Genomic DNA, 24,948 nt, shown 5'->3' on the forward strand with positions numbered 1-24,948 from the left:
TTGCATGAGTGTTAAAGAATCGGTTCCTGTGAGTGTTCAAGGTCTTTTTTTGGGCAAATTTGAGTCTTTTAAGGTCAATGTGGTGGTTCGTTTGCTGCAACCTTTTGTTGCAGCCATGACTACAGAAGTAGTCGAAGGTGTAGGTATAAACCGCAGTCAATTAGCGAGAGAGGTGGATAGGTGATCATAAGAACCAGCAAGAAGTCAGGTCTTGTGTCCAATGTGCTAAGCTATGAGCCTAGGACTATGAGGGGTGTTGTTCCAACCTAGTTTTCAGTTCCGTTATGGTATTCCGGTTTGCTATTCATATAGACCAAGTTGTTTGCCAGAGTTACATTCGATTTGGGTTCTCATTCTCTCTCTGGAGTCTGGTCACCGTCGTTCACGGGTTATATGATTCTACTGGTTTGACTTTTCTGTTCTGCTGGATAAGTTAGTCTTAACCGGATTGAACCGAGTTTGAAAATGTTGTAAACCGATGAAAATGTGAAAGAGCAAAATAAACAAGAAGAACGCAGGAAACACAAACTCGAGCTTGATTAGTTACTGAAACCGAAAACGCGAATAGATCGAACAAGAAAATGTACGAAAATAATCTCTTATCGTTGTCGTCTTCATGCACAACCATGAATCTCAATTTCGCTTTCTATCCCTTCTTTATCACTCAAACACAACCATTCTCTCCCCTCAAACGTAATCTCCCCACTCTCGTCGCTGTTTCCGCTAATTCCGACAACCACACCGGTGACAGTGACGGCGGAGTGTCGGCGGCGAAGAAAGGGTCGGGGACGTCGGCGAGAGGAAGGAGATTACTCAAGGTTAGAGAAGAGAAGAGAAAACGCGACTACGATCGTCTTCACGATTACCCATCTTGGGCAAAGTACTTCTTTCTTTTTGCACTCCAAGTGTTTGTGTTTTTGCCTAAATCACGAGAAATTCGTGAAACGTTTTACTGAATTGGTGGAATTTATAAATGCAGGGTACTGGAAAGTGCGTGTAAAGATGATGAAGAGCTTCGAGCTGTTCTTGGTGATAGCATTGGAAACCCTGAGCTCATGAGAAAGAAGGTAAATTTGAGTTTACTTCTCTGTTATAGTGTCTTTGCTAATGAAGATTTGGCATATGACCTGAGACATTTCTATGTGTTGTTTGTTTCTATCCATTGTGATGTTCGACATGTTTGTGTTTACTAAATCTATTCAGGTTGAAGAAAGGGTTAGGAAGAAGGGAAAAGATTTCCAGAAGCAGAAGACTGGTTCTGTGCTTTCTTTCAAGGTTAACTTCAGAGAGTGAGCAACTTTTTTTTAACATCTATATTGTATTATGCTTCCCTTTTGTTTCTGCTGCATTCGTTCCTCAACATAAGAGTATATAAGACTACTTCAGAATCCCATTCCATTTATTTGACCAGTATTCTTATTTTGATGACTGCAGTTTCAATCCTGTTGATTCCTTCATATGGTTTGAGCTCTATGGAACGCCTTCAGATCGAGATGTTGATCTTATTGGAAGTGTAAGAAATTGATCTTCTTTTTTTGCTATTGATTGCAAAACGTCGAGTCTTGCTGTGATGGCTCAATGCTTCTTCCTTTTTTTTTCTTTTGTTAACAGGTTATACAGGCATGGTATGTTATGGGGAGATTGGGCGCTTTCAATACATCTAACTTACAGGTTTGTTCATTATCTGCTCTATATTTTTGCTACTGATCCTTAACCTGTTATCAATCACACCATCATCCATTTCAGTTGTTAATCATGTTTTTCTTCCCCTTTCCATGGTCATCTTCACTCTCGTCTTAATGATATAACATGAACTATGATTACAGCTAGCAAACTCATCTCTAGAATATGATCCTCTCTACGACGGAGAGAAGGGCTTCAAAGTGATGCCTTCATCGTTTCATGACATCAGCGATGTCGAATTTCAAGACAACTGGGGTCGTGTGTGGTAATCAACTGTTCTGACATTATCCTTTCATAATGCAACCCATTTCGTAATTAGTCTGAACTTTACTTGCAATGTTTGTTGTAGGGTTGATCTTGGTACTTCCGATATCTTCGCGCTTGATGTGCTTCTCAACTGTTTGACAGTTATGAGTTCAGAGTAAGTAACACAAGAGAACTTGTTTGTTTCCTTATATCCTCTTTGATTGATACCTTATTTGTTGCAGAAAACTTTAATCTTTGTTAATATGAAATTTCAGGTACTTGGGCATTCAACAAGTAGTATTTGGTGGTAAACGACTCGGAGATTGGGAAGAGGGAATGACAAATCCCGATTTTGGCTACAAGTATTTCAAGATCTGAATCTTCTAGAAAACCAGTTTTGTTAAATATAGGCTTCTCTTTTGTGCTCTTAAGAACAATAGCTAAACATTGTGGAAGATATGATAACCTAGAAGATCAATACAACAGCCGAAATGGCTCTTTACACACCGAGTTAGCTTGAAACTGAGACAGTAACCGTGGAGATCTTGCTCCCGCAAAGCAAAGGTTGCTGACTTGAGCAGTGTGGCCTGACGCAATACGCGAGGATTAGTTAGTCTTCCATAGACTATTTTGGTTAGTTTGGTAGAATTAGCTTTAGTTTTGTTAAACTCCACACTGGAACCAAATCCACATCCAAAAAGTAAGGAGTCATCACGATGAAACTTCTTGAAATGTTAAGTTGAGTTCATGCAGAGTCTTTGCCACCAAATTTCCTCTTCTGCATATCCATCCATAAAGAGATACATAAGACGTAATAATAGACTTAACAAAAAAGAGAGAGAGAAGAGAACCATTTAACTCTTCATTGTCCAGTAGACGAAAATTACTCACCTTGCTAAAGAGGGAAGGCAAGCCTTGATTTTCTCGAGTTCTACAAAGCAACAACTGTACCGCTCCATCCTGAATACCAAAAACATATTTGACTTAAATAAGAGAGTAAATTGCAATCGAAAGTTACAATGAAGGGTAAGATTGAAGCTCGAACCAACCTTTGCTCAGCCTCAATATCTACACCAACAGATGATGGAGCCGACAGCGACGAGTAAATTTGTGACCCATACATTCTTACCAGCTTAAGCAGCAAATCCAGGCAGACACTCAAATGACTAAAGACAGGAAACGGTTATTAGAAAACAAAAACAAACCAACTACGGGTTCACAGTTTGATAAATGACCATGTCATTATGTTCTTCATAATGAATAGCTTACCGGTCCACGTTGCTCCCTAGAAGAGCTGTCAAAAGGGGAAGAAGGGAGGTACAAGTATCCAGTGTCAAAATTTCAGGTCTCTCGTTTACTATAAGTAGAACATCCGCAATGACCTGTACCAAATGAAATAATGAGAGTTTGCGTAAGTGGGAAATATATACGTGGTGTTTTTTATATACATTGATTTGATAGGTAACAAACAGAAGTTGCTTACAGCATTATCAGCCATCTTCTCTATCGAACTTATCGAGTTTTTAATATCATTTCTTTCCCAATATCTACGGACTACCTGCAAATTAGGTGAAGCTATTTAGTAGATTAACAATGTTTATGGAAATATATGAAGTATTTTACTGCTAGCATTCTAATTAGTAAAACAGACCAAAAAAATTATCATAGTCTATGCTTTCTTGGTATTACCTGTAACTTAGCCAAGCGAGACTGCATAGAGCTGACAAATTGATCGTGTTGCCCCATTATGTCTGCAGCTATATCTTCTTCGCTAACAGAAGTGATTCCTTGATCAACTGGCACATGATTTCCTCTCTGCTTGAGATTTAGGAACACAGCGTAAGCATGACTATATGAGATGTTGAAGACTGGTAACTGGGAATTTTCATGTCTACTAAAACGCTGAAGATGTAGGATCAGTTAAAAGTTTATAAAAAAGGATCTGACATCTGACTAATTACTCATCGCTCTTTCTTTTGCCCTTCTACAGTCCATGTTTCATAGCCTCGAGATCCCAAATAAAAAACAAAACTTTAATGTCATTACCATATTGGGAGAGCGAATGTTTGGTGCAGTCATATTTCCTCCAGAAGAACTCGAAACAGGACCCTCAAAGTTTGAAAATCTTCCTCTTCTTTCCCTATTTAGAACGAGGGAGTGCAGTCTTCCTAGTATGTCAAGGCAGATAATGAGAATTTTTTCATACGCACATTAAAAGGGGAAAAAAAAAATGTTCAGAAAGAGTTACCTCCTTTTCGACTTTCAGTAGGACTTGAATCTCTATTTGCATTATAGCTACTCAAGTCAGCTGAAATAAAGAGTTAGTTAGCTTAGAACTGAGCACAGGATCCAGAAAACTCAACATACGTATGTATAATATAGACGTACTAAAAAACACTGATTCCTAGGACCAACTAAATAAGAAGTTATGTTACTAAAACAATGTACTCAAAAACAACATATATACCTAAAGACTGATTCCTAGGAACTCATATATATAAACCCAAGTCCTTCATAAACTCATAAAAGTGTTCTCCGTAATTAAGATGCCAAGATAGTTGAGCAATATCAAATGTCATTCATATATACTCTAAAACAAAAGGAAGACGGGAAAGGCGTTTAAACATACAACTTTGGTCGTAATTGCTCGGAGGTGATCTCACCAATGATCTTGAACTAAACCTTCCATATCCCCTGTATCTGTTATCTTTAGTTGTTCTCCCAGCTGTATCCCATGTGCCACCTTCGTCACTAGGATATGTATTTGCATCTTGTAAAGTGTTTGGTTCTATAGGCTGAGACTGCGACCTTTCAAGAAGCGAACTGGTTGGTCGATCTGGCTCATTTCTGCTGCTCAACAGCCTTCGAGAATCAGCAGCCTTTGACTGCAGTGAATATGGCATAGTTCTTCCAATTATGTCAAGTTCTGCTCTGGATACAGATGCCTGCTCAATTATTGGGTCTGTTCTGGGGACAATAACTTGAAAATAATCTTCTTTATTGACTACTGGAGGATTCGCCTTTGGGTTAGCTTTTCCAAAATTCCTCTTTGAAGCTGCAGCAGTAGGGACAACTGTAGAAACACCAGAAGCAATTTTCGGATCATTGGTCAAAGTAACCCTGCGAGGACTAGGAGAGTCTGATATACCTCCTGTGGCTTCAACAAATAGCAGACAAACCAAAAATGCAATAATAATAAGCCGTAACATTATAGCAAAGAGCGAAAAGAGAAAGAAAATAGAGAATTAAGTAAAACTTACATGACAAGGTTCTTGACTCTTTTACTGCGTCTGCGCTATGAGTAACTGACAACTTTCCGTGAGGCTTTGGTTCCTTTACCAAAGGATCTGAACTTTGAGATACTGATGACCTTCCGGTAGACTTTGTTTCTTTTGGCAAAGAATCCGAGTTTTGAGAAACAGATAATTTTCCAAGAGACTTTGTTTCCTTCAATAAAGGATCCACTTTCTGGGAACCAGGCAACTTTCCGAGAATAACCTTTGAGCTGTTATCGCTCAGACCTGCTTGATCTCTGCCTGAGCCTGATGTTTTCTCTGGATGGGAATTTGACTGATTGGCGCCTCCACTCATAGGCTCAGTGCGCTGAGAATGTCATTAAAAAATTGGATGGAGAGCTTAGAGATAACAACTACGGAACAGGCAAAACTATAACAAAGCATGCAGGGAGAGAGAGATACCGAGAGGTCCACAACCCACACGCCTACACAATTTTGATTGTATGAGCAACCAAGAAGCTTTCCCTCGTGAACATTCATATCCGACAAGTTTGACCATCCAACATCCACTCCATCATGACATCTTATTGGCTCCCAAGAGAAAATCTACAATTTGCATGGAAGTTAGTGAAGAAAGGACAGCAAACATGTATAATAAGATTAAAAGCAGTGATATATAAGTGTTATATCCTTGAAAGAGAGATTTGTTAAGTTCATATATTTCTAACTAACACATCCGGAAGAACTTACTTTGAGACTTTCTTGCAATCCACAAAGCACACTCTTTCCGTCCGGATTGAAGGTCAGGCATCGGACCCCAGTAGTCTAAAAAATGAGAATATTAGAAAGATCGAATACTCGAATTAGACTCAGCACATACCTAGGAGTAGTACAGACAACACATGATACCTCAGTTCCACCAGAACCAATAAGCTCGAATGTTTCAAGGTCCCAGAATTTTACAGTCTTATCAGCTGAACCTATTACCATAGGCAAAAGAAAGAAAAAAAAAACATAGATTCTATGAATACTGAAGTAAGGTAAAGGATGCCATAAAAAGAAATAGCCGAACGCTAAACATATGAGAAAGTTGTAAATATGTGAGTTACTAAGAGTCGATGATGCAAAGTGGTCTAATGATGTTGGGGTTAGTTATACATTTTATCTTGCTCATAGCACATCTAGCTTTAAGAATAAATCAGGTTCATATCATTGTGTGATAAATCTATGTCACCCGAAAATCTAAGAGCTTCAACGTTATGAAGTTAAGTAAGTGTGATACAGACCTGTTGCTAGCAGAAATTCATGGGGATGAAAATCTAGACTCTGAATTTGCCCTTCATGACTCTTAAACTCGTGCAAAATTTTTCCAGCAGTCAAATCCCACACCTGATGAAAGCAACCCACATATCAGATCCAACGTTAAGAGAGAAAGCAAAAATTGCAGGTAACTTACTTTCGGGATAAAAAGTATAGTAAGCACTAGCAGTACAAACTCTGAGATGAGACAAAGCGATAGTCTAAAAAGAGAGCAGATAATCTAAGTTTCCAAGAAAAGAGATAGGAAAGTCAGATAATCTAAGTATCCAAGTTGAGCAGGTAGTATGTTAGCTCTAAGCAAAAGTTTTCCCCTATATAATAGCATGTTCAGCCGCGGAGAGATGACATCAAATAATCGCATGTTCTCATCTCTTAGTACCAGTCTATGCCTATTAAACAAAATGCGGTATTGTTCTTCAAAGTATCCTCAGAAAATAAAGATTCTGAATTCTATCAAATTGACTCCCCAGTTGTCCTCCCCAAGAAAGGAAAAAGACAGCTACAAACCTTGACAACATTATCTTCTCCTCCAGAAACAATCCAACGACCATCTGGAGTGAATCTGAGTACGTTGATCCCTCGAGTGTGACCCTTGTAAGTATGGATGCATCCCTTCTTCCTTATATCCCATATCTTAAGATTTGTGTCCAGAGACCCAGAAGCAAAAAACTCGCCAAAAGGGTGAAAATTCACGGCTATGCAATTCGACCTGTGACCAGTGAGAGTTCTGACAACTACTCATAGATAAGATGCAAAAAAAAATTACATATCTAGTAAATATAAGAGGTGGGTGTGGCTGACTAAACAGAGGATGAGAAGAGTAAATTAAGATGAACATAGAACTACTAAACTTACCCTTTGCCTCCTGGAGATCCCAAAGTTTAATTGTACCACTAGCAGCTCCTGCTGCTACTAAGCCTTCCGAAGCATCAAACGTTACTGAATCAATCCCACTCGAATGCCCATACAAGCTCTGACCACAAAAAAAACCCACAAGTAGACAGGTCAGACAGACAATATTCAAACCCGCTCAACTACATTATATCTAAAGTGTGTCGCATTCCCCCTAAAACTAACTAACTCATAATCTACCGGAGGCAGTCCGAAAAAGAAAGCAATGGAGGGAGAAATGAGAGACTGACCAGAATGGCGTTGGGCTTACCAATAGCCCAAAGATTGACCTTGTGATCTTCCCCACCAGTTACAAGAACCCTGGAGGACTTCCTCCCAATCTTAAGACAATTAACAGCAGCAGAATGTGCCACAAATTCCTCTGTGGAATACCAAATGTATCACATAAGTTAAGGGCTAAGCAAAACTAACAAAAAATTGACTAAAAAAGTCTTTAAATTTGGAAGCACACAGATACCCCCAACAGTCATAAAGCTCAAAAGAAAAGCTAAGAAGTGCATACAGATCTCGTGAACCATAGCTAAAAGCGACACTAAAGTTAAATCAATGATTCCCACAGACAAACCCTAAAAAGACGAAATCAGAGAAAATTTGAAATAAACAAGAAAAGGATACGGAGCTTGTAGGCGCGCTTGGTGTTCATGGCGGAAACGAAACCCTTACATCGGCCAACATTCAAATATTTAAATTAGCTCAAAGCAGCTTAAGATCTCCGCTTCGGCAATCTGAAATCTGGGAATAGAAGATCAGTAACAACAACAACAACAAAAAAAATCCAATAGAAAAGAGATGAGTGATGAAGAAACTATTATAGCATACCAGTAAATTTTAAGCTTAATTGATCTCCAACAAAAACCCAGAAAGCAAAATCTCTCAGCTCCGAACCCAAAATTGATTGGAAAAGAATGCAGATTGAGGAACAGTATCTTGCAGTAAACGTCGTACTGTTGTTGTTCCCTTTACGATGAAGACTAAAAAAAAAAACAAATGGAGTTGTTGAATGAGTTAACTCTTCTTTTACATATCTTTCATAATGTGTTTTCTCCTCTAATGGCGAAGAGAGAAGAGAGAGAGAGTGTGAGAAATGTGAATGACACACAGACAAATCACACAAGGTAGCAGAGAGAGAGAGAGGAAGCTGCTTTAATTCTATTTTTATTATTTACCTCTTCTCTCTATTCAAATTCCATAATCATTTTTTTTTTCAAATTCCATAATCAATTTCTTGACAACGTCGTTAGGTAACATTTTCTCAATTTTACAAAATCGATTTACTCTACTTTCTGTAATTTTATTTACCTGACAAAAAAAATATCACATAAGGCTATTTGTTTTACTTGTTTGGTAAAGTAATACCTGTTCAAAGAGACCAAACAAACTTACAAGTTACAAGTTGATTCCTGACAAAAAAAAAAAAAAAAATGTTATATAACTATAGTATTTGATTAAACAAGCTTAAAAAGCATACCAAACTGAGTTATATCAGGACTTTCTATTTTATATCTGAAACTATATACAGAACAAAAAAATCTGGATTAAACATCTTAGTAAAAGTGTTCTTCTTTTACTTTAATACAAAAAAAAATTCTGATAAAATATCATTTAAATATGATAATTTTTTTCCCTTTTTCTAATGTCACACACAGTATATTTTATCTTTAAGTGAATTTTTTTGTTCTTTTTTGTCTGTTCAAAAAATAAAGGAGGTAATATTTTTGTCTGATACTGATTATTATAGAGTTTTAAAGTATTGGCGTTCGTCATATTTATTTGATTCGGTTGATATTTTATTTTAAGTTACTTACAGCATACTTTTTATCGTAATTAAGCAAAATACAGTTTATCAAACTACTACTACTCCTTAAGTAATCGTATTTGTCATTTCCTGTCGGTGTGCTTTAAGTCCACTTAATAACGATAACCGGTTTATTTTGGTTACTTAATCGGTTTGCTTTTGTCAATCGCATTTGGTACATTAACAATCGGAGTCAACACATACGAGAAAATGTTTTCTTGGCTTTTAGTAGGTGATAATTGGATATTTGTGTCTTAGTTTAGGACAAAATCTGCAAATAAAGAACTTGATGACACACGTCTGATGAGGAGAAAGAAGTACTTGACTACGAAGATAATCACAATAAAAGATTCAAAGAAGATGGAGTGGTTTTATGGATCACTATTACTTTATGATCGTCCCTAGCTAGGTCCTATTCTTAATTGATTGAAGTTCGAATTAAGTAATGTAGTCGGTTGTAATTTTTGAACTTATATACATATTATTGTCTAATTCCGTGAAAGGGATCGATCTTGCAGTTAATTAAGGCATTTGTTTCGGTTCTACTGATGACGTTTATGCTTTTCACATATTCAGTGTTCAAATGGGTTTTGGCTCAATTTAGATATATCCCTAGTTTCCATTATGTCTCACTCTTATCTTTTTATCTCATATATGTAGGTGTAGAGTTTTTGTTCTTAACTCATTAGTAAGTAAAGAATCAGGTTTTATATGTATATTCAGAATAACCGAATTAACACGTTTGGGTGACTGATTCATTTGAATTGTTCATATATACAAGATGCGCCATACTATATTATTCTTCAACACATATAGACCAGCTACTTTTTGTTCATGACTTAGAGCATTCGCAACATGAATAACCATAATTATAAGAGGAATAACTTAAACGAATGCAAACAAATAATCGGATGTCCAGCTTCGAAGGCAGACTTGCTCATCTAGCTAACTTAAGTAAGGTAACTAACAATGCCAATGATTAATATTTTAAGCATAATATTTGCGTTTACAAGAAGAGAAAAGGTAAACACATAAATTAAAACAAATGGGTCCGATAGAAAGTGTTAATGGACCATATAAATGATAGTCCAAACAAAAGGTACATTAATTTGGAGATTAAAATATTGGATATAAATGATAGTTAAGGTTAAAAAAGTTGAAGAGAAAACTTGGAAAAGATAACATTAGCAACGGAGTTGAAACTAGCCGATGTAGATGTGAATCTTGAGTGCGAGAAGGAAGACGCAGACAAGGGAGAAGTAGAGAAGAGAATGGACGATAACTGATACAGCGCTTGTCTGAAAATTACCGAACTCAACGTATCTTTGCCGTCCAGGCAACTGAAACAGAAGCCCTGGCGTGAGCATCACGAAGAGTATCACCGTCACTAGCACCGGTCCCCAGTCCGACATTTTCTCTCTCTCTTGAGTCTTGATGATGATGATGATGATTATGCTTGCTTGAACGAGTACGATATCGTGGAGATATAAGAGGGTGCCTTTTATAGTCATAGGAGAGAGATTGGAGGGAATGTGGAGAAGGTGGGTCGGAGAGTTGATTCATGAAGTCACTGTTGATTCTCTTTTTATTTGGAGGGTGTTTACTTGTGAATCAGGTTTTGATTTTTTTTGGGGAATGGTAATGTTCTTTCTCCAAACTAAGCAACTTATAAGGTAAAAAGTGACAAAATACATGTCATCATAAACCAGAGTTAAAACTAAACTACGGATTAAACGGATAGAGTTATTGATTTTTTCATAACTTTATTTTTTTCTTTTGTCCCGAGGTACTATGTAGGAGTGATTAGTACCCAACACTTAACGTAACACAAGACTGATATATAAATAAGTTTTTGAAAACCCTCGAGCGAAAACAAAATTAAAAGGAGAAGGAATGATATATGCCGACCAAAAAAAAAGACGTACAGAAATCAAAGACCTTCTATATTTTTTAAGTCCATAACAAAGACATATAATGTACATATATTTCTTGACAAGAAAAGGACATATCGCATATTTCGAAGAAAAATCCAGAAATTATAGTTTACCTTTAATACAAACAATTATTTTTTGTTTTTATCTCACATATTCAAAACTAGGATGTTGAAAAATTCATAATCAAAACTAGGATATTATACAAAATTATTAATTTGTTGATTTAACTACTCTTAATATCAACATTAGAAGTAATATAAACACCAAAAAAAATCGTATAGTAAAAAAGAAATGAAAATACTGATCACACATTTTTGTTCACTAGAAGAAATTAAGTAAAATCATACATTTAAGTTATTATTAAGAGAGTAAACACAACAAAGTGTAGAGTTTTTTTCTTTTCACAATTACATATCCAGCAATACACTGATTGATGGGTAAGTGATAACACACAACCCAATATAGAACTTTTCCTAAAAGCAGACCCAAGTGTTTGATTTTGATTTTGCTTCCACTAAAACAATACTTTTACAAATTCTGAAAATCTCCAACGTTAACTTTGGTCAGACTCTGGATTTACGACTATATATATCAAGATCTTTGGCTTATATGGACGTTAAAGATTTGTTAACTTTGTTAAAAACGGAAAGTTAGAAAAAAAGAAAAGAAAAACGGAAACACATTTTTCCCAAAAAAAGAAAGAAAAGAAAATACAGATAAGAGTTTGAGGGGCAAAACTGGAATAAACAGATATGTATAGTCTATAGAAGAACACTCTTAAGCTTCTCTCTACTACAGCTACAAGTACAAACAAAGCAGTGTTCGTCATTCGTCAACTACTTAAGCTTCGCACTCTGTTTTTTGTTTGACAAGATTTTTCCAGAGATGACGAGAACAGAGAAACTTGAGATGGTGAAGATATCAACGATACTTGTGATGATGGTTTTATCAATGGTGATGATGACGATGGTCGAGTCTTCGAGATCAGTTGACGTTGACGGCGACGACTCTGAGATCTTAAGAAGACACTTGCTCGCTAATGGCCTCGGCGTCACTCCTCCCATGGGGTCTGTATAACTCTGCTTCCTTCTTTCCCTTTGATTTTACCATTGATTCCCTAAATTGGAGTTTGTGAAATCGGAAGAGAACACACATTCTACAACCATAGTCTTTGACCATAATCGTAGTAGCTTGAATTTAACTTCTTTGTCCTGAACTGTTTGTGTTCAGACTAAGTTCATAATCGATTGATTATCTCTATGTTGTGAAAAGTGTTTTGCTTTTTTTGTGTTCTTTCTTGATGATGTCTGAATGAAGTTCAATGTGATGATGTTTGCAGGTGGAATAGCTGGAACCATTTCAGCTGCAACATAGATGAGAACATGATCAAACAAACCGGTAAAGTTTCAATTTTTTTTTTTTTCAATCCTGGATTAATCTTTGCATCTCTAGTTATCTGTTATCTTAACAAATCAGTCAATTTGATGCTTGCAACAGCTGATGCTTTGGTTACTACTGGCCTCTCTAAGCTTGGTTACAACTATGTTAACATCGGTATGGCTCCTACAGGCAACAACATAATATGAATAATCATTATATCAGTGTGATTGCTTAAAGAGTAAAACTTTTTCATGAGTTATATATTGTTCTTCACAGTACTAAACTCTTGGTTTTGTTCCTCAGATGATTGTTGGGCTGAAATTGCTCGTGACAACAAGGTATTAAACACTTGTTTGGTGTTACCTGGTTTCATTTCTTATTCTGCAGTTTTGCTGTATGTTATATTCCTCAAATCTGTTTTCTAGGGAAGTCTGGTGCCAAAGAAGTCAACTTTCCCTTCTGGTATTAAAGCCCTTGCGGATTATGTTCACAGCAAGGGCCTTAAGCTTGGGATTTACTCAGATGCCGGGTAAACTTTTTAATTGCCTTTGTTTCTAGAATCATAGCTTCAGTGATTTGAACTAAAGAATACACATTGTCCTTATAATTTTTTTGGTTTATAGGTACTTTACCTGCAGCAAAACCATGCCAGGTTCTTTAGGCTATGAGGAGCATGATGCCAAGACCTTTGCAGAATGGGTACGTTAGATGTCATTCTTGTTTTCTGACATTCTTTTTCATCTCATAAAACTGGCCACCTACCTAGTTTTCAGAGAATGAGTAGTGACAATGCTTGGGCTTGAAATTTCAGGGAATTGATTACTTGAAGTATGACAACTGCAACAACGATGGCTCTAAACCTACTGTCAGGTATAACTAATGATACCAGTTGAGTTCAGGTTTATTTAGCCACCTGATATTTTTAACAGAAGAGATTCACATTCATTGGATGATGATACTCTTCAGGTATCCAGTGATGACCCGAGCTCTGATGAAATCTGGCCGCCCCATCTTTCACTCCTTGTGTGAATGGTATTAAATCATGTTCTCTTTCAATAAGAAGATTGTGTTTATTCCTCTGTGGAAGAATATGACTAATTCAAATCGTGTTGTTATCAGGGGAGATATGCATCCAGCTCTATGGGGATCTCCAGTAGGCAACAGTTGGAGAACCACTAATGACATCAAAGATACCTGGCTTAGGTAAGAGTAAAAGATAAGGATGGCGAAATCTTTCTTCAAAAACGCTGAAGATTTCTCATCTTAACAATGTGCGTGGCTTATTACAGTATGATCTCAATAGCAGACATGAATGAAGTCTACGCTGAGCATGCAAGGCCTGGTGGCTGGAACGGTAGCAACCTGTTTTTTAAGTGTTTTTGCATATTTTAAGATTTTGGAGAAAACATTGTTGAGTTTGTCGTTGTTGGTTGCAGACCCGGATATGCTTGAAGTGGGTAATGGAGGGATGACTAAAGAGGAGTACATAGTCCATTTCAGCATATGGGCAATCTCAAAGGTAAGTAAATTCCCAACTTAGAGCAACTCCGTTCAATCAAAATGTATCAAGTCTGAAACCAATGCTGCATATATATTTCAGGCTCCTCTTCTACTTGGTTGTGACATAAGAAACATGACCAAAGAAACAATGGAGATTGTTGCAAACAAGGAAGTCATTGCTATTAATCAAGGTACTTTAATAACTGGTTTAGCCATCTTTTGACTCCTTAATTAAAACCATGTTTGAATTTACGATAAAGTAAAGGAGACGTTTCTTGTAGATCCACACGGTGTTCAGGCCAAGAAGGTTAGAATGGAAGGTGATATAGAGGTCAGATTACATCTAAATACTAGACATTTATTATTGCGTCTATGGACATAAGCTTTTATCTAAAAGAATACTTTGTTTTTTGGTAATGAATTGGGAAATGGAATCAGGTTTGGGCAGGACCATTGTCAGGTTACAGAGTAGCTTTGCTTCTGTTGAACCGTGGACCATCGCGAACTTCGATTACTGCTCTTTGGGATGATATTGAGATCCCTGCAAACAGCATCGTTCAAGCCAGAGATCTATGGGAGGTATACATACATACATACATACATACATACACACAGAAATGCATACATATTCAACTGTATATAAATACACTAAAAAAAATCTGATATTTTGTCTTCTGACGAATGTGTTTTGTTGTGATGTGAAAACAGCACAAGACATTGAAGCAAAAGTTTGTAGGGAACTTGACAGCAACAGTGGATTCTCATGCGTGTAAGCTGTATGTTCTCAAACCTGTTGCGTGAAAGAGAGTTAGTGTGGCTATGTTGTATTCTCCGATTATTCTGTAAAAACAATAAGGGTTCGTCTCAAATTGTGTTTCCACAGATGTTCTCCAATAAAGTGTTCTGTTTGCTCAAAATGCTAAAAAATTCTCTACTGATATAATCAAATAGTGTTGTCGATGAGTTTGAAACGATATGTGTGTCCATATAATGATGAACTCTTTGCCTTAAACCAAAAAAAAAAAAAAAAAAACTCTTTTGCTTTTTTCTTTTTTGTTGCGTACGACACACGACAGATCACATCACATCCCTTGTGCAGTCATGATGCTAGTCCATGAAATGGTTGTGAATAAATGGTTGTGAATTGTTGACCGGGTAAATGGATGTGAATTGTGATGAACTAATAATCACTGTTTCTGTACGCAAATCATCTCATCATTTCAATAACCTAAGAGTCTTTGCCGTAAAGTATACTCTTTTAACTGTGTGGCGTTATTTATGACCAGTAAAAACAATAACCTAAGAGTCTTTCTTTGCCGTAAAGTATACTCTTTGGTTTGAGTTTTGCATTTTTGACCAGTTCAAACTTTTAACCTAGTTAGAAATAGGTTTAGTTATTATTATTATTTTTGCTTACAATCTCAAGTCTCAAAATTGTGTAATATTTTAAAATAGTGACAAAAATCAAGAAAATATCAAACATCATACTCGGAAAGCATGCTCAGAATTTTTAATAATAACTGATAAGAACATGCGTATCAATGTATATATACCATTCGAACGGCCACTGGCTCGTAGGACCACGGTTTGGGCTCATCAGAGCAAACATCACACTTCTAAGTCCATCTAGTGGTGGTGTAATCTTTAAATACAAATATAAAAATGTGTATAAAAATTCTCATAATAAATAATGATTCGATTGTGTTTACTAGAGTCCAATGCGATAATGACAACGCAAACCTAACCACTTATTGAAACGCGTGAAGAATTCTGTTTTTGTAATTTGGATGTAAATGACGTTATCAGAGCGAAATTGGTTTATTCATAATTATAAAGTCCGTCTACTCTGTTGTCAAAAAATAAAAAAATAAAAAAGTCCGTCACTCCAAAAACACTTGTTTATAGCTGAAATATTCCTCCTTGTAATTTACCTGAAAAATAGCAAGTTCACTGTGGTATAACATCAGTTCCTGAGACAGTAAGAAATAAAGAAGAAGGAGTTTGGATCGTATTAGCTTGTTTTTGTTAGAGTTAGCTAAACCTTTACAATTAACTCATTATTTCTCATCATCTCTTACTAAAATCCGGAGACTGTGTATATATATATATATATATATATTCTCTAGTGGTCACTCCATCGCTTATACTCCGACCGACAACACTTGTGTGTTATCTGGTTAATGGTTAACCACACAATAGTTGACATCAGTCGCAGCCTTTCACTAACTATAAGAAGTAGTTATGAATACGTCCTACACAGTTTACAAACGAGTCGTTTGAAAGTACTTCTTCTTTTCCTCAATCTTTTCACACTTTTTGCGTCACAACCATATACAGTATAGCATATTTATTTTCCATATCCGTGACTGAAGCTACACGAATCTGAAAAATAAAATTAAAATTTCCGAAACAAAGAAAAAAAAAGACCCACTTGCTATGGAGACAACTCTGACTGCAGTCACAGTCTGTGTGTGTATATATATAGAGATCGGCATGATCCCACTTAACCATCAACATTTATTACAGAACCCACTTTTGATTTTTCTTCAAACTCTGAGTCAGTTTATAGCCATTGGAGGAAAGAAGAAAAAAGCTTTGATCAAGCAATGGTTCTTATTGGTTTCTTCTAAGATTCATTACGTTCACTTTGACTCTGACTCAGATCGTTGATGGGTTTCGTCAGAGTCGAATGTTGATGAACAATGGACTTGCTCTCTCCCCTCAAATGGGGTTCGATCCTCTCTTCATTTGTTTTCATTGATTTCACTTACTTGAGTCACAAGTTAATTACCTCTTATGATTGATTTACTACTCTTTGATCAGATGGAACAGCTGGAATCATTTTCAGTGTAACATCAATGAAACCCTCATCAAACAAACGGGTGATTACTGATTCTAGAAAGCAAATCTGATGCACGATTAATTGATAGTATAAAGAATACTAATAATCTGAGCTTCTCTGCAGCTGATGCAATGGTTTCAAGTGGTCTTTCTGCTATAGGTTACAAGTATATCAACATAGGTAAAAATAAAAAATAAAACCATTTTGGTATGGCCACTCTGTTTTTCATCACTTTGTTTTCTTAATGATTATGCTCTGTTTTTGTCTGTGTTTATAGATGATTGTTGGGGTGAACTCAAGAGAGATTCTAAGGTTAATTAAATCCGGCCCTATCAAAGATGTATTTTCATTACAAGAGTGTTTGAGAATCAAAGAACCAAACTGAGATGTGTTTCTGGTGTATTTGATAGGGGAATTTGGTTGCAAAAGCATCGACATTTCCTTCAGGAATCAAAGCTTTATCACATTATGTTCACAGCAAAGGGCTAAAGCTTGGGATCTACTCTGATGCCGGGTATAGATATAGATACATACAAGAGATTTATCTTATAAATCCAAAAATATTGTTAAGACATGGTTAATCTGGTTAATGATCATATATTTCTCGATTTCTAGGACTCTTACTTGCAGCCAAACCATGCCTGGCTCACTTGGGCATGAAGAACAAGATGCCAAAACATTTGCCTCATGGGTAAGTATGTATATATGCTTGTATGTATGTTATATCTGAACTAATTTCATGATCCTTGAAGCTGTGTGTTTCTGTTGTGGTGTATACGACAGGGGATTGATTACTTGAAGTATGATAACTGCGAAAATACAGGTACAAGTCCAAGAGAAAGATATCCAAAGATGAGCAAAGCTCTCCTCAAGGAAGATCCATATTCTTCTCTTTGTGTGAATGGTAAGAAAGATCCACTAATGTTTTTTAATTCAGACAACTTTGGTCTGACGATATTAAACAAGAAACTGTAAGTGCAGGGGACAAGAGGATCCAGCAACTTGGGCAGGAGATATTGGCAACAGTTGGAGAACAACTGGAGATATCCAAGATAACTGGAACAAGTCTCTGTTCTTTAATGGCTTCTTAGCCTTTTTTCTTCAATCTTAATAATACATGAACTTGAAGATGTTTCTCTCTTCGTTTTTGCTTATTAGCATGACAATGATAGCGGATCAGAACGATCGATGGGCATCTTACGCAAGACCAGGATCATGGAACGGTAAGTAGTTTGGTGTTAATAAACAGATGTGAGTCAATTTTATCAAGAACCATGAAAGTGATATCGATGTCCGGATAAAACTTAAACAGATCCAGACATGCTCGAAGTGGGAAATGGAGGCATGACTAAAGAAGAATACAGGTCGCATTTCAGCATCTGGGCACTGGCAAAAGTATGTATGAATGAATGTTGTTTTACCTGAAAGCCCTAAACAGAGTATCAATGTTTCCATAGTTAAACCGATGTTGGATTGTGTTCTCTCTTGCAGGCTCCTCTGCTGATCGGGTGTGATCTTAGATCGATGGACAAAGTTACCTTTGAGTTGCTTAGCAACAAAGAGGTGATTTCTGTTAATCAAGGTAAATAATATCGAAATTTTCTTAACCACTTCAGAGTCTGCTAATATGAAATCCTAAAGTGATAAGAGCTTGTGAGCTGTTTATGTTCAGACAAACTAGGGATCCAGGGAAAGAAAGTCAAGAAAGAGGGTGATCTCGAGGTACTAGTTTTCTTATATATGTGTATGCACGTGCCGAATACACAAAACATGTAACATATGTGGTGTGCTATACAGGTATGGGCAGGTCCACTAAGCAAGAAACGAGTAGCTGTCATCTTATGGAACAGAGGATCGGTACCTGCAAACATCACAGCTCGATGGGCGGACCTTGGCCTTGATTCATCAGCTATTGTTAATTCTCGTGACTTATGGGCGGTAAATCATGATAAACAAACGCATGCATTTTAGTATTCTGTTTCATTATTACTATTCACACCTGAAACCTAATCATGAACCATGACTATGATGAATGCAGCATATGACACTTTCAAGCATTAAAACACAACTCTCTGCCCTAGTGGAGCCTGATGCCTGCAAGATGTACATTCTTACAAGACGCAAGGCATAAGATGCTGCTCTACTACACCTAGAAGTCAAGGAAGTAAAACTGAACCCTAGCAAAATCCTGTAGAAACCAGAAGATTGTGCCAAATCATCTTCTAGTCTGATTTTGTATCTATTATACTGAATATGAAGATGCCAAAATAAGAAATACTCAATCCACATAACATTATACAATAAGAAAATATTGAGTTTTGACAACAATCTCAAATGCCACTTTTGAAGTAAAACCAACTAATCCAGATGTTCGCAAAGTTTTCATCTAAAGATTCCATAAATAACAAGATACCATACCACCACCAGGCTTATTTTTCGACAGACAACACCACATCACTGACATAACCAGGATGTATGAGAAGTTCAACCCAGAGATAGTCATCACTCACCAGTGACCACCCCACTTGGAGATGGCAGGTCATTAGGTTTCTTCTGAGCCATAAACATGTCGAAATCGGTGTGAGTGAACATGACTTTCCCCAGCCAGGAGGCAGCAGACTCCTCAAGACTGTTCATGTTCTCTTGATCCGAGGTCCCTGGCATGATCCAAACATTGTTGGAGAGCTTGGAACCCACAACTCCAAAAGCAGGAAGCTCAAATTTCGCCTCTTGAGGAAATGGTTCTGAGAATCACAAGCAAAAAAAAAAAAAAAAGAGTTACAAGACATCAAAAAGATACACTAGTTTTTTGCAGTCATAAACGCTTAAGGGAAAATTACCTGGAAACACGGGTGTGAATGAATGATATGTTATGAAATATCCCTTCACGACTTGCACTTCCGGAATTTGAATTGACGGGGACCTAACAATATATGTATCAATCAACCTCATTCAGCAAATTATTCATGTAGCAACTAAAGTTGGTTTGCTGTATCTTGGTAATATCTCTCTGATCCAAACATTGTTGGAGAGCTGAGAAAATTAAGTATAGGTGAAAGAGAGATATTACCAAGATACAGCAAACCAACTGTTTTCAGAAAGATCAGAGACTTTTAGGCTACCCAATCCATGGTGCTTGTTAGCTAGTTTTGTAACCTTGAAAGAACAAAAAAAAAAAAAAAAAAACAGAACCTCTCCACTTAATATATCACTACAGAGAGACAAATTGTAAGCGATCAAACACATAAGAGCATCACTTACAGTTTCAATAAGAGGAGGCCTATCTTCAATTCTCATTGTCTGGTTGAACTCCAAGTAAAGATGACAGTCCTCACCAAAGCTCCTAAATTTGAAGAAACAAAGTGTCAATCTTTCTGAATAAAGAAGACAAATTCAAAAATTTGAGAATCAAAGAATGTGTGACCTTGAAGAAGATCCATCGATGAGAGGCTTCTTGGTGAAGATTTGGATCGCGGAGAGGGTGGGAGCATAGTACTGGTTAACACTTCTCCAGTTCAGCGTAATAGGAACGCCAAGAGTATAACAGCTCCAAACGTTGTAGGCTTTCCAAATGTCATTCAGGACAATGTGAGGCTTTCTCACTGCTTCAGCTTTGCCTCTTGAAGAAGACGAGCCCACACGATTCTGCGCGGAATAAATTTTTGAAATTAGGGTTTCATACGAACACCCGGTTTATATTATTCGGATCCGGGTTGGAAAACTATACTATTTAGAGAAATCCCCCCCGCCCCCCCCCCCCCCCCCTCGTACTTTTTTTTATATCACAAATCAACCCAAATGTTTTAGTTTCTTCGTTTTACCCTATTCAAGAGATATTATTTTGATTTGGTTTAGCTTGGTTTTACTTTATGTTTTTGATTACTTATCTTTATGTAGATTAGTGGTTTATAATACACTGTTTATCTTAACTAAATCCAAAGAATCTGATGACACGAGTCAGACAGTGATACAGTTAAGATAAGACAGTAGAAATAAATTTTGTTTTATTATCATTCAACGCATTTACTATTAATTAATATTGTTGCTTAATTACATTTTCATAATAGACTTCTGTTTAAAGCTTCTTTTTTGTTAGAAGGCTTTAATTACATTGTCTTCTTCTACTATGATTCAATGATACTTTCTGAAAACTTGAATGTTTTAATGATACTTTCTGAAAGGTTTTATAGAATGCGATTAGATGCTTAACTGAGTTTCTAACATGAGAGTATGTATACAGATTCATGGAGGGTTGTTTTTTTTTTTATGATTTTAAGATATTGTGCAAGAAAATTAAGTCTATGCATACTAAAGGACTATTTCAAACACATCTGTGAATGATTCAGTAAACGAAAAAAAAGATTACCTGGATACGGGATTTGACGAAGACTCTAGGAGAGATATGCTTAAGAAAACTTTCGAAATTAGATTTGCCTCTCTCACTCGTTTTCTCCATGAGTTTGGGTAGCGGTTCTCCGTTTGCTTTTGTGTGGTTGTTGTGGGCGGACTCTATTATGGATTGCTCACAATCACAAAGTATAAAATGAGAAAGACGGAGGGAATTTATAGCATTTAAAATGTGAAGTTTCATCAAAAACAAAAAAAAACATGATATAGAAAAATAAAGAGAAAGTCAAAAAAATAAAAATAAAATATATTTTTACCAAAAATAAATACAAGTTACTCTCATTTGATATTTATTTAACTAGACAAAAATGGATTTATTAAGGTGATAATTAATACACCTTAATTAATATATACTTTCCAAAAGAAAAGAAAAGACTATATACATATTATAAACAACTGTTATTTTCTGTTTATTCTCTGACGATATCAATAAAATCGTTTATCAATCTTTAAAGTAAAACATGTTTGTCAAATCTCAAATCTTATAATACCATAGATTTAGAGACGAGGAAATAGAGACACACAAATGTATGTCAAGATGGTACATACAAACCTTAGACAATATATTGCATATCGAAAGTGAAATTTTTTTAGTCAAATGGTTAAAAGTCTCACTCTTAAAACCATTTTTGCTATAATTTGAACCCAATAAATTATGCTACTCTGTTCTGCGTAGTAGGAGTTGGGTTTTGGATCGGGGTTTTGTTGACCCAAATCCGCGTAGTCCACATTTGTTGTTTTTGTCTTCTTATCTTATATATCCTGTATCTGCTCCTGGGAAATTAGATGTGACAAACATAAAGTAGCCTAGTGTGCGTATGAGATAGGAGTAGGACACACTTGTTCTAAGCAACTTCTCACTTTTCTTTTCTGTGTTACAATTCTTTTGTTGAGCCAACTACTTCAAACTATATATATCTTTATAACTGCCACTCTAGTCACACGTCATAATTTTTTTAGGATTAGAGGATTAGCTATTTTATTGCGCATAAAATGTGACCGTCACAAAATATTGACTGACTCCTTTTTTAATTGTTTTAACTTCTACTCCGTCCATTTCAAAATATAGGATATTTTAACTAAAGCATGCTGATTAAAAAATCTTTACTTTTAACAAGTTCAACCAATCAGAAACAATACTGCATAATATAAATTACTAAATTAATCTAAAAGTTGTATAAATTACTAATTTAATCAAAAAGTTGCATAGAAAATTGAAAATATCCTATATTATATTATGAAATAAAAAACTTCTCTAAAACATCTTATATTTTAAAACGGATGGAGTATTTATTAGTATATAAAGTTAGTCCGTTGCTTTTTTTTTTTTTTTTTGACAAACAGTTAGTCCGTTGCCATAACTCAAAATTCCCCACTCACCTGCTTTATCCGCATTCACTTGTACTTTCCATACTAAAAAGTAAAAACGTTGACCAATTTATATTCGTTTAGCAAAAGCCTTAATTATCCAATCCGACTGTTTAAATTATCTACGTAACCAGTTAATAAAATACACAAAATTTAATCAATTCAACCACTACCAAAACTTCATTAAACCTTTAATTACGCTCAATAACGTTTCATTGATAAAATGGTTAAAGAGTACACAAAATTAAGCATTTTACATTCATGGTCTGTGTTTTGCGTCTCATTACGTACTAGAAACTCTTCATTCTAGAGTACAGTAATATACCAAAAAAAAAAAAAAAACGAACGTAAAGTATGAAGTAGATCACATGGGCGGAGACATGGGTGACGGATTGATTCAGCGGCAGGCATATCCATTTTAAATTTAGTTCCTTTTGTGTTTTACTTTATTATTTGTTCACTTTATTAATTTCTCTATTAGAAGATTGAAAAATACAGTCTTGTGTTAAAACCTTTTTATCTTAGCTTAGAAAACGGACATTATGACATCAAAAAGTCACGATGCCAACTCAGAAAGCACCAAATCCACGAGGCCCCTTCTTCATAAGTAGTTTACTACGTAATTACATTTACATGTGGTGCCGTCTTGCCAACTTTGTATGTTAAAAAGCATGTCGGAGTCTAACGTGAGGGGCGTGTGATCATGTTTCAACTTTCTTTTTTTTACGATCTGGCTCAAAGCAGCCAAACACAATGCTTTAATCCTAATCCCCTAAAAAAGATTCAAATTCAGATATACCTAAAGCTACTTTATCTCTTTTGCTGAATTGTTGATGACCCATTCATGACTCATCCTACGGTCAAGTCACAAAAGATTCACTATCTTCGCTTTTCATTTGCCCTTTAAATACCTTACCCTGCACCAAGCCATTTCATCAATCATCTTCAAATTTTACAAATCACACAAACATCATCAAGATCAAGTACGATTAGTCAATCCTCTAAAGATGAACATGAACAGAGTTGAACAACAAGTCATTCCATTTCCAGCGGCAAAGACTACTCCGGTGGGTTACTTAACTGATCCGGCTTCAATAAACAAGTTCCGGGTTTCGGCTTCTTCCAAGAAATCTGAACAAAGTTAGTACCTATTATAAGTTTTTAACTACCCTCTTCCTATGTTGAATCCATATTGTTATTATCTTCTTCTTTTATTCACTGGAAAACTTGAAAGCTAACAGCAGGATTGACTTTTTCGTTTGACAGGCAACGGCAAAACGGTTCTCAAAAGGAAGAAAACTGAAGGTTTCACCAATGGAGCTAGAGACCAGAGCAAGCTAAGACCAAAGCTAACCGAAACAGTAAAGAGAAAGCTATCTTTGGGAGCTAGGATTCTTCAGGTTGGAGGTTTAGAGAAGATTTTCAAACGGCTCTTTAGAGTCAGTGAAGGAGAGAAACTGTTCAAAATGTACCAGTGTTACTTGTCGACAACCGCAGGTCCCATTGCCGGCCTTCTGTTCATCTCGTCCAAGAAAATGGCGTTTTGCAGCGAGAGGTCCATAAAGGTGGCTTCTTCTCAAGGAGACATGATCCGGGTTCACTACAAAGTGTCAATTCCGTTGTGCAAGATAGAGAGAGTGAACCAGAGTCAGAACACAAAGAAACCATCACAGAAGTACCTGGAAGTAGTCACCGTCGATGGTTTCGACTTCTGGTTCATGGGGTTCCTGAGCTACCAGAAAGCTTTTAATTCTCTTGAGAAGGCTCTTTCTCTGAGCTTTGAAGACAAGGAAGAGCAATAAAGCCACGATTTTATGAGGAGCTTTGGAGTTATAGAATAAATATTTCATTTCTTCTTTACCTGATTGATCGCAGAATAGTCCTAGAAAGACCAGACAATACTGTACAAACATTAATTTCTTTTCTCTTTTCCATTGTTTGTAGACAATATCAGATGAATATATTAAGTGAAATATATATATATATATATATATATATATATATATATATATGCAATGCTCATTCAACTCAAATGGAAAGTCTATAGGGCGTTGCAAAAAAAAAAAAAAAAACCAATTTCCTTGTGCTTGAAATACAGAGAGTAATGTGCCCTGACACGTTCAATGAAGAACAGAGTACACAAGAACCATTGCTTACTTTAGGCTAATTGAGTATATTCAAAAGTCTTTACAAGACTCTAAGATTCTTAAAGCTCAATCTTTCCCCAAGTAAATAACAAGAAAAAGAGCAGTCTTGAGTTATATTCATAGCAGCAGAAGATTCAAAGAGCTTTACTCACCAGCCTGTTTCATCATACAACATACT

At 36.1% G+C, this 24,948-nt stretch overlaps 7 protein-coding genes across 18 annotated transcripts; 4 read left to right on the top strand and 3 right to left on the bottom strand.

Annotated features, from left to right (window-relative positions):
• The first annotated feature begins 467 nt into the window (after positions 1-467).
• Positions 468-2,435, top strand: LOC104708250 (uncharacterized). The gene is made up of 8 exons (XM_010424796.3): positions 468-880; positions 980-1,067; positions 1,204-1,289; positions 1,435-1,513; positions 1,612-1,671; positions 1,827-1,948; positions 2,033-2,104; positions 2,205-2,435. The coding sequence occupies exons 1-8, from the start codon at positions 582-584 to the stop codon at positions 2,305-2,307; spliced, it is 909 nt and encodes a 302-aa protein (XP_010423098.1). The 5' UTR covers positions 468-581; the 3' UTR covers positions 2,308-2,435.
• On the bottom strand, positions 2,253-8,591 carry LOC104708249 (katanin p80 WD40 repeat-containing subunit B1 homolog KTN80.3). 11 transcript variants are annotated; one of them, XR_015564379.1, is made up of 19 exons: positions 8,217-8,573; positions 8,013-8,129; positions 7,628-7,758; positions 7,341-7,458; positions 6,993-7,219; positions 6,452-6,554; positions 6,075-6,145; positions 5,916-5,990; positions 5,628-5,771; positions 5,190-5,532; positions 4,593-5,086; positions 4,178-4,237; positions 3,976-4,097; positions 3,619-3,744; positions 3,413-3,487; positions 3,199-3,311; positions 2,979-3,095; positions 2,821-2,889; positions 2,253-2,707 (listed from the first exon to the last, which is right to left on the bottom strand). XR_015564379.1 is itself a non-coding variant. In XM_010424795.3 (19 exons), the coding sequence occupies exons 2-19, from the start codon at positions 8,038-8,040 to the stop codon at positions 2,641-2,643; spliced, it is 2,517 nt and encodes an 838-aa protein (XP_010423097.2). In that variant the 5' UTR covers positions 8,041-8,129; positions 8,217-8,591; the 3' UTR covers positions 2,253-2,640. The 11 variants fall into 11 exon arrangements, 8 of the variants coding, with proteins under 8 accessions (XP_010423097.2, XP_010423095.2, XP_087318993.1 ...); XR_015564381.1 differs by having other exon boundaries at positions 3,619-3,747; XR_015564380.1 differs by having other exon boundaries at positions 8,013-8,122; positions 8,217-8,517.
• A 1,556-nt stretch (positions 8,592-10,147) lies between these two features.
• Positions 10,148-10,636, bottom strand: LOC104708251 (uncharacterized). The gene has a single exon (XM_010424797.3). It carries the CDS (start codon positions 10,602-10,604, stop codon positions 10,395-10,397), a length of 210 nt encoding a protein of 69 aa, XP_010423099.2. The 5' UTR covers positions 10,605-10,636; the 3' UTR covers positions 10,148-10,394.
• A 1,045-nt stretch (positions 10,637-11,681) lies between these two features.
• On the top strand, positions 11,682-14,923 carry LOC104708252 (alpha-galactosidase 1). Its single transcript, XM_010424798.3, has 15 exons — positions 11,682-12,193; positions 12,466-12,524; positions 12,624-12,680; positions 12,810-12,844; positions 12,932-13,035; positions 13,130-13,205; positions 13,318-13,376; positions 13,473-13,538; positions 13,626-13,709; positions 13,796-13,860; positions 13,943-14,025; positions 14,107-14,197; positions 14,288-14,337; positions 14,445-14,585; positions 14,715-14,923. Exons 1-15 carry the CDS (start codon positions 12,012-12,014, stop codon positions 14,805-14,807), a joined length of 1,245 nt encoding a protein of 414 aa, XP_010423100.1. The 5' UTR covers positions 11,682-12,011; the 3' UTR covers positions 14,808-14,923.
• A 1,341-nt stretch (positions 14,924-16,264) lies between these two features.
• LOC104708254 (alpha-galactosidase 2-like) lies at positions 16,265-19,176 on the top strand. Of its 2 annotated transcripts, none has more exons than XR_015564389.1 (14): positions 16,265-16,736; positions 16,830-16,888; positions 16,972-17,028; positions 17,126-17,160; positions 17,259-17,362; positions 17,464-17,539; positions 17,632-17,752; positions 17,830-17,913; positions 18,007-18,071; positions 18,161-18,243; positions 18,340-18,430; positions 18,521-18,570; positions 18,646-18,786; positions 18,887-19,176. XR_015564389.1 is itself a non-coding variant. In XM_087462886.1 (14 exons), exons 5-14 carry the CDS (start codon positions 17,356-17,358, stop codon positions 18,977-18,979), a joined length of 771 nt encoding a protein of 256 aa, XP_087319012.1. In that variant the 5' UTR covers positions 16,604-16,736; positions 16,830-16,888; positions 16,972-17,028; positions 17,126-17,160; positions 17,259-17,355; the 3' UTR covers positions 18,980-19,176. The 2 variants fall into 2 exon arrangements, 1 of the variants encoding a protein (XP_087319012.1); XM_087462886.1 differs by having other exon boundaries at positions 16,604-16,736; positions 17,672-17,752.
• Positions 19,117-21,434, bottom strand: LOC104708253 (uncharacterized). The gene is made up of 6 exons (XM_010424799.3): positions 21,215-21,434; positions 20,273-20,493; positions 20,110-20,191; positions 19,919-20,004; positions 19,689-19,771; positions 19,117-19,592 (listed from the first exon to the last, which is right to left on the bottom strand). Exons 1-6 carry the CDS (start codon positions 21,302-21,304, stop codon positions 19,351-19,353), a joined length of 804 nt encoding a protein of 267 aa, XP_010423101.1. The 5' UTR covers positions 21,305-21,434; the 3' UTR covers positions 19,117-19,350.
• Positions 21,435-23,256: 1,822 nt separating this feature from the next.
• On the top strand, positions 23,257-24,656 carry LOC104708255 (GEM-like protein 4). The gene is made up of 2 exons (XM_010424801.3): positions 23,257-23,763; positions 23,890-24,656. Exons 1-2 carry the CDS (start codon positions 23,631-23,633, stop codon positions 24,423-24,425), a joined length of 669 nt encoding a protein of 222 aa, XP_010423103.1. The 5' UTR covers positions 23,257-23,630; the 3' UTR covers positions 24,426-24,656.
• The last annotated feature ends 292 nt before the right edge of the window (positions 24,657-24,948 follow it).

The sequence above is a fragment of the Camelina sativa genome, chromosome 8 (genome assembly GCF_030686135.1).
Source record: "Camelina sativa cultivar CO46 ecotype springtype chromosome 8, ASM3068613v1".
NCBI classification, from domain to species: Eukaryota; Viridiplantae; Streptophyta; class Magnoliopsida; order Brassicales; family Brassicaceae; genus Camelina; species Camelina sativa.

Bases quoted from the DNA above. Each gene is read 5' to 3' on its own strand.
- LOC104708254 (XM_087462886.1), top strand. The intron at 17,914-18,006 runs GTCTCTGTTCTT...TTTGCTTATTAG, and splicing joins ATCCAAGATAACTGGAACAA to CATGACAATGATAGCGGATC. The intron at 18,072-18,160 runs GTAAGTAGTTTG...AAACTTAAACAG, and splicing joins AAGACCAGGATCATGGAACG to ATCCAGACATGCTCGAAGTG.
- LOC104708251 (XM_010424797.3), bottom strand. From the start codon at position 10,604: ATGTCGGACTGGGGACCGGTGCTAGTGACGGTGATACTCTTCGTGATG.
- LOC104708249 (XM_010424793.3), bottom strand. From the start codon at position 8,040: ATGAACACCAAGCGCGCCTACAAGCTCC. The intron at 5,087-5,189 runs GTAAGTTTTACT...TATTTGTTGAAG, and splicing joins AGAGTCAAGAACCTTGTCAT to CCACAGGAGGTATATCAGAC. The intron at 3,488-3,618 runs GTAATACCAAGA...CCTAATTTGCAG, and splicing joins CTCGCTTGGCTAAGTTACAG to GTAGTCCGTAGATATTGGGA.
- LOC104708255 (XM_010424801.3), top strand. From the start codon at position 23,631: ATGAACATGAACAGAGTTGAACAACAAGTCATTCCATTTCCAGCGGCA. The intron at 23,764-23,889 runs GTTAGTACCTAT...TTCGTTTGACAG, and splicing joins TTCCAAGAAATCTGAACAAA to GCAACGGCAAAACGGTTCTC.
- LOC104708253 (XM_010424799.3), bottom strand. From the start codon at position 21,304: ATGGAGAAAACGAGTGAGAGAGGCAAATCTAATTTCGAAAGTTTTCTT. The intron at 20,494-21,214 runs GTAATCTTTTTT...TATTCCGCGCAG, and splicing joins TCGTCAAATCCCGTATCCAG to AATCGTGTGGGCTCGTCTTC. The intron at 19,593-19,688 runs GTAATTTTCCCT...TGTGATTCTCAG, and splicing joins ATTCACACCCGTGTTTCCAG to AACCATTTCCTCAAGAGGCG.
- LOC104708250 (XM_010424796.3), top strand. From the start codon at position 582: ATGTACGAAAATAATCTCTTATCGTTGTCGTCTTCATGCACAACCATG. The intron at 881-979 runs GTACTTCTTTCT...TTATAAATGCAG, and splicing joins GATTACCCATCTTGGGCAAA to GGTACTGGAAAGTGCGTGTA. The intron at 2,105-2,204 runs GTAAGTAACACA...ATGAAATTTCAG, and splicing joins TTGACAGTTATGAGTTCAGA to GTACTTGGGCATTCAACAAG.
- LOC104708252 (XM_010424798.3), top strand. From the start codon at position 12,012: ATGACGAGAACAGAGAAACTTGAGATGGTGAAGATATCAACGATACTT. The intron at 14,026-14,106 runs GTAAGTAAATTC...TATATATTTCAG, and splicing joins GCATATGGGCAATCTCAAAG to GCTCCTCTTCTACTTGGTTG. The intron at 14,338-14,444 runs GTCAGATTACAT...AAATGGAATCAG, and splicing joins GAATGGAAGGTGATATAGAG to GTTTGGGCAGGACCATTGTC.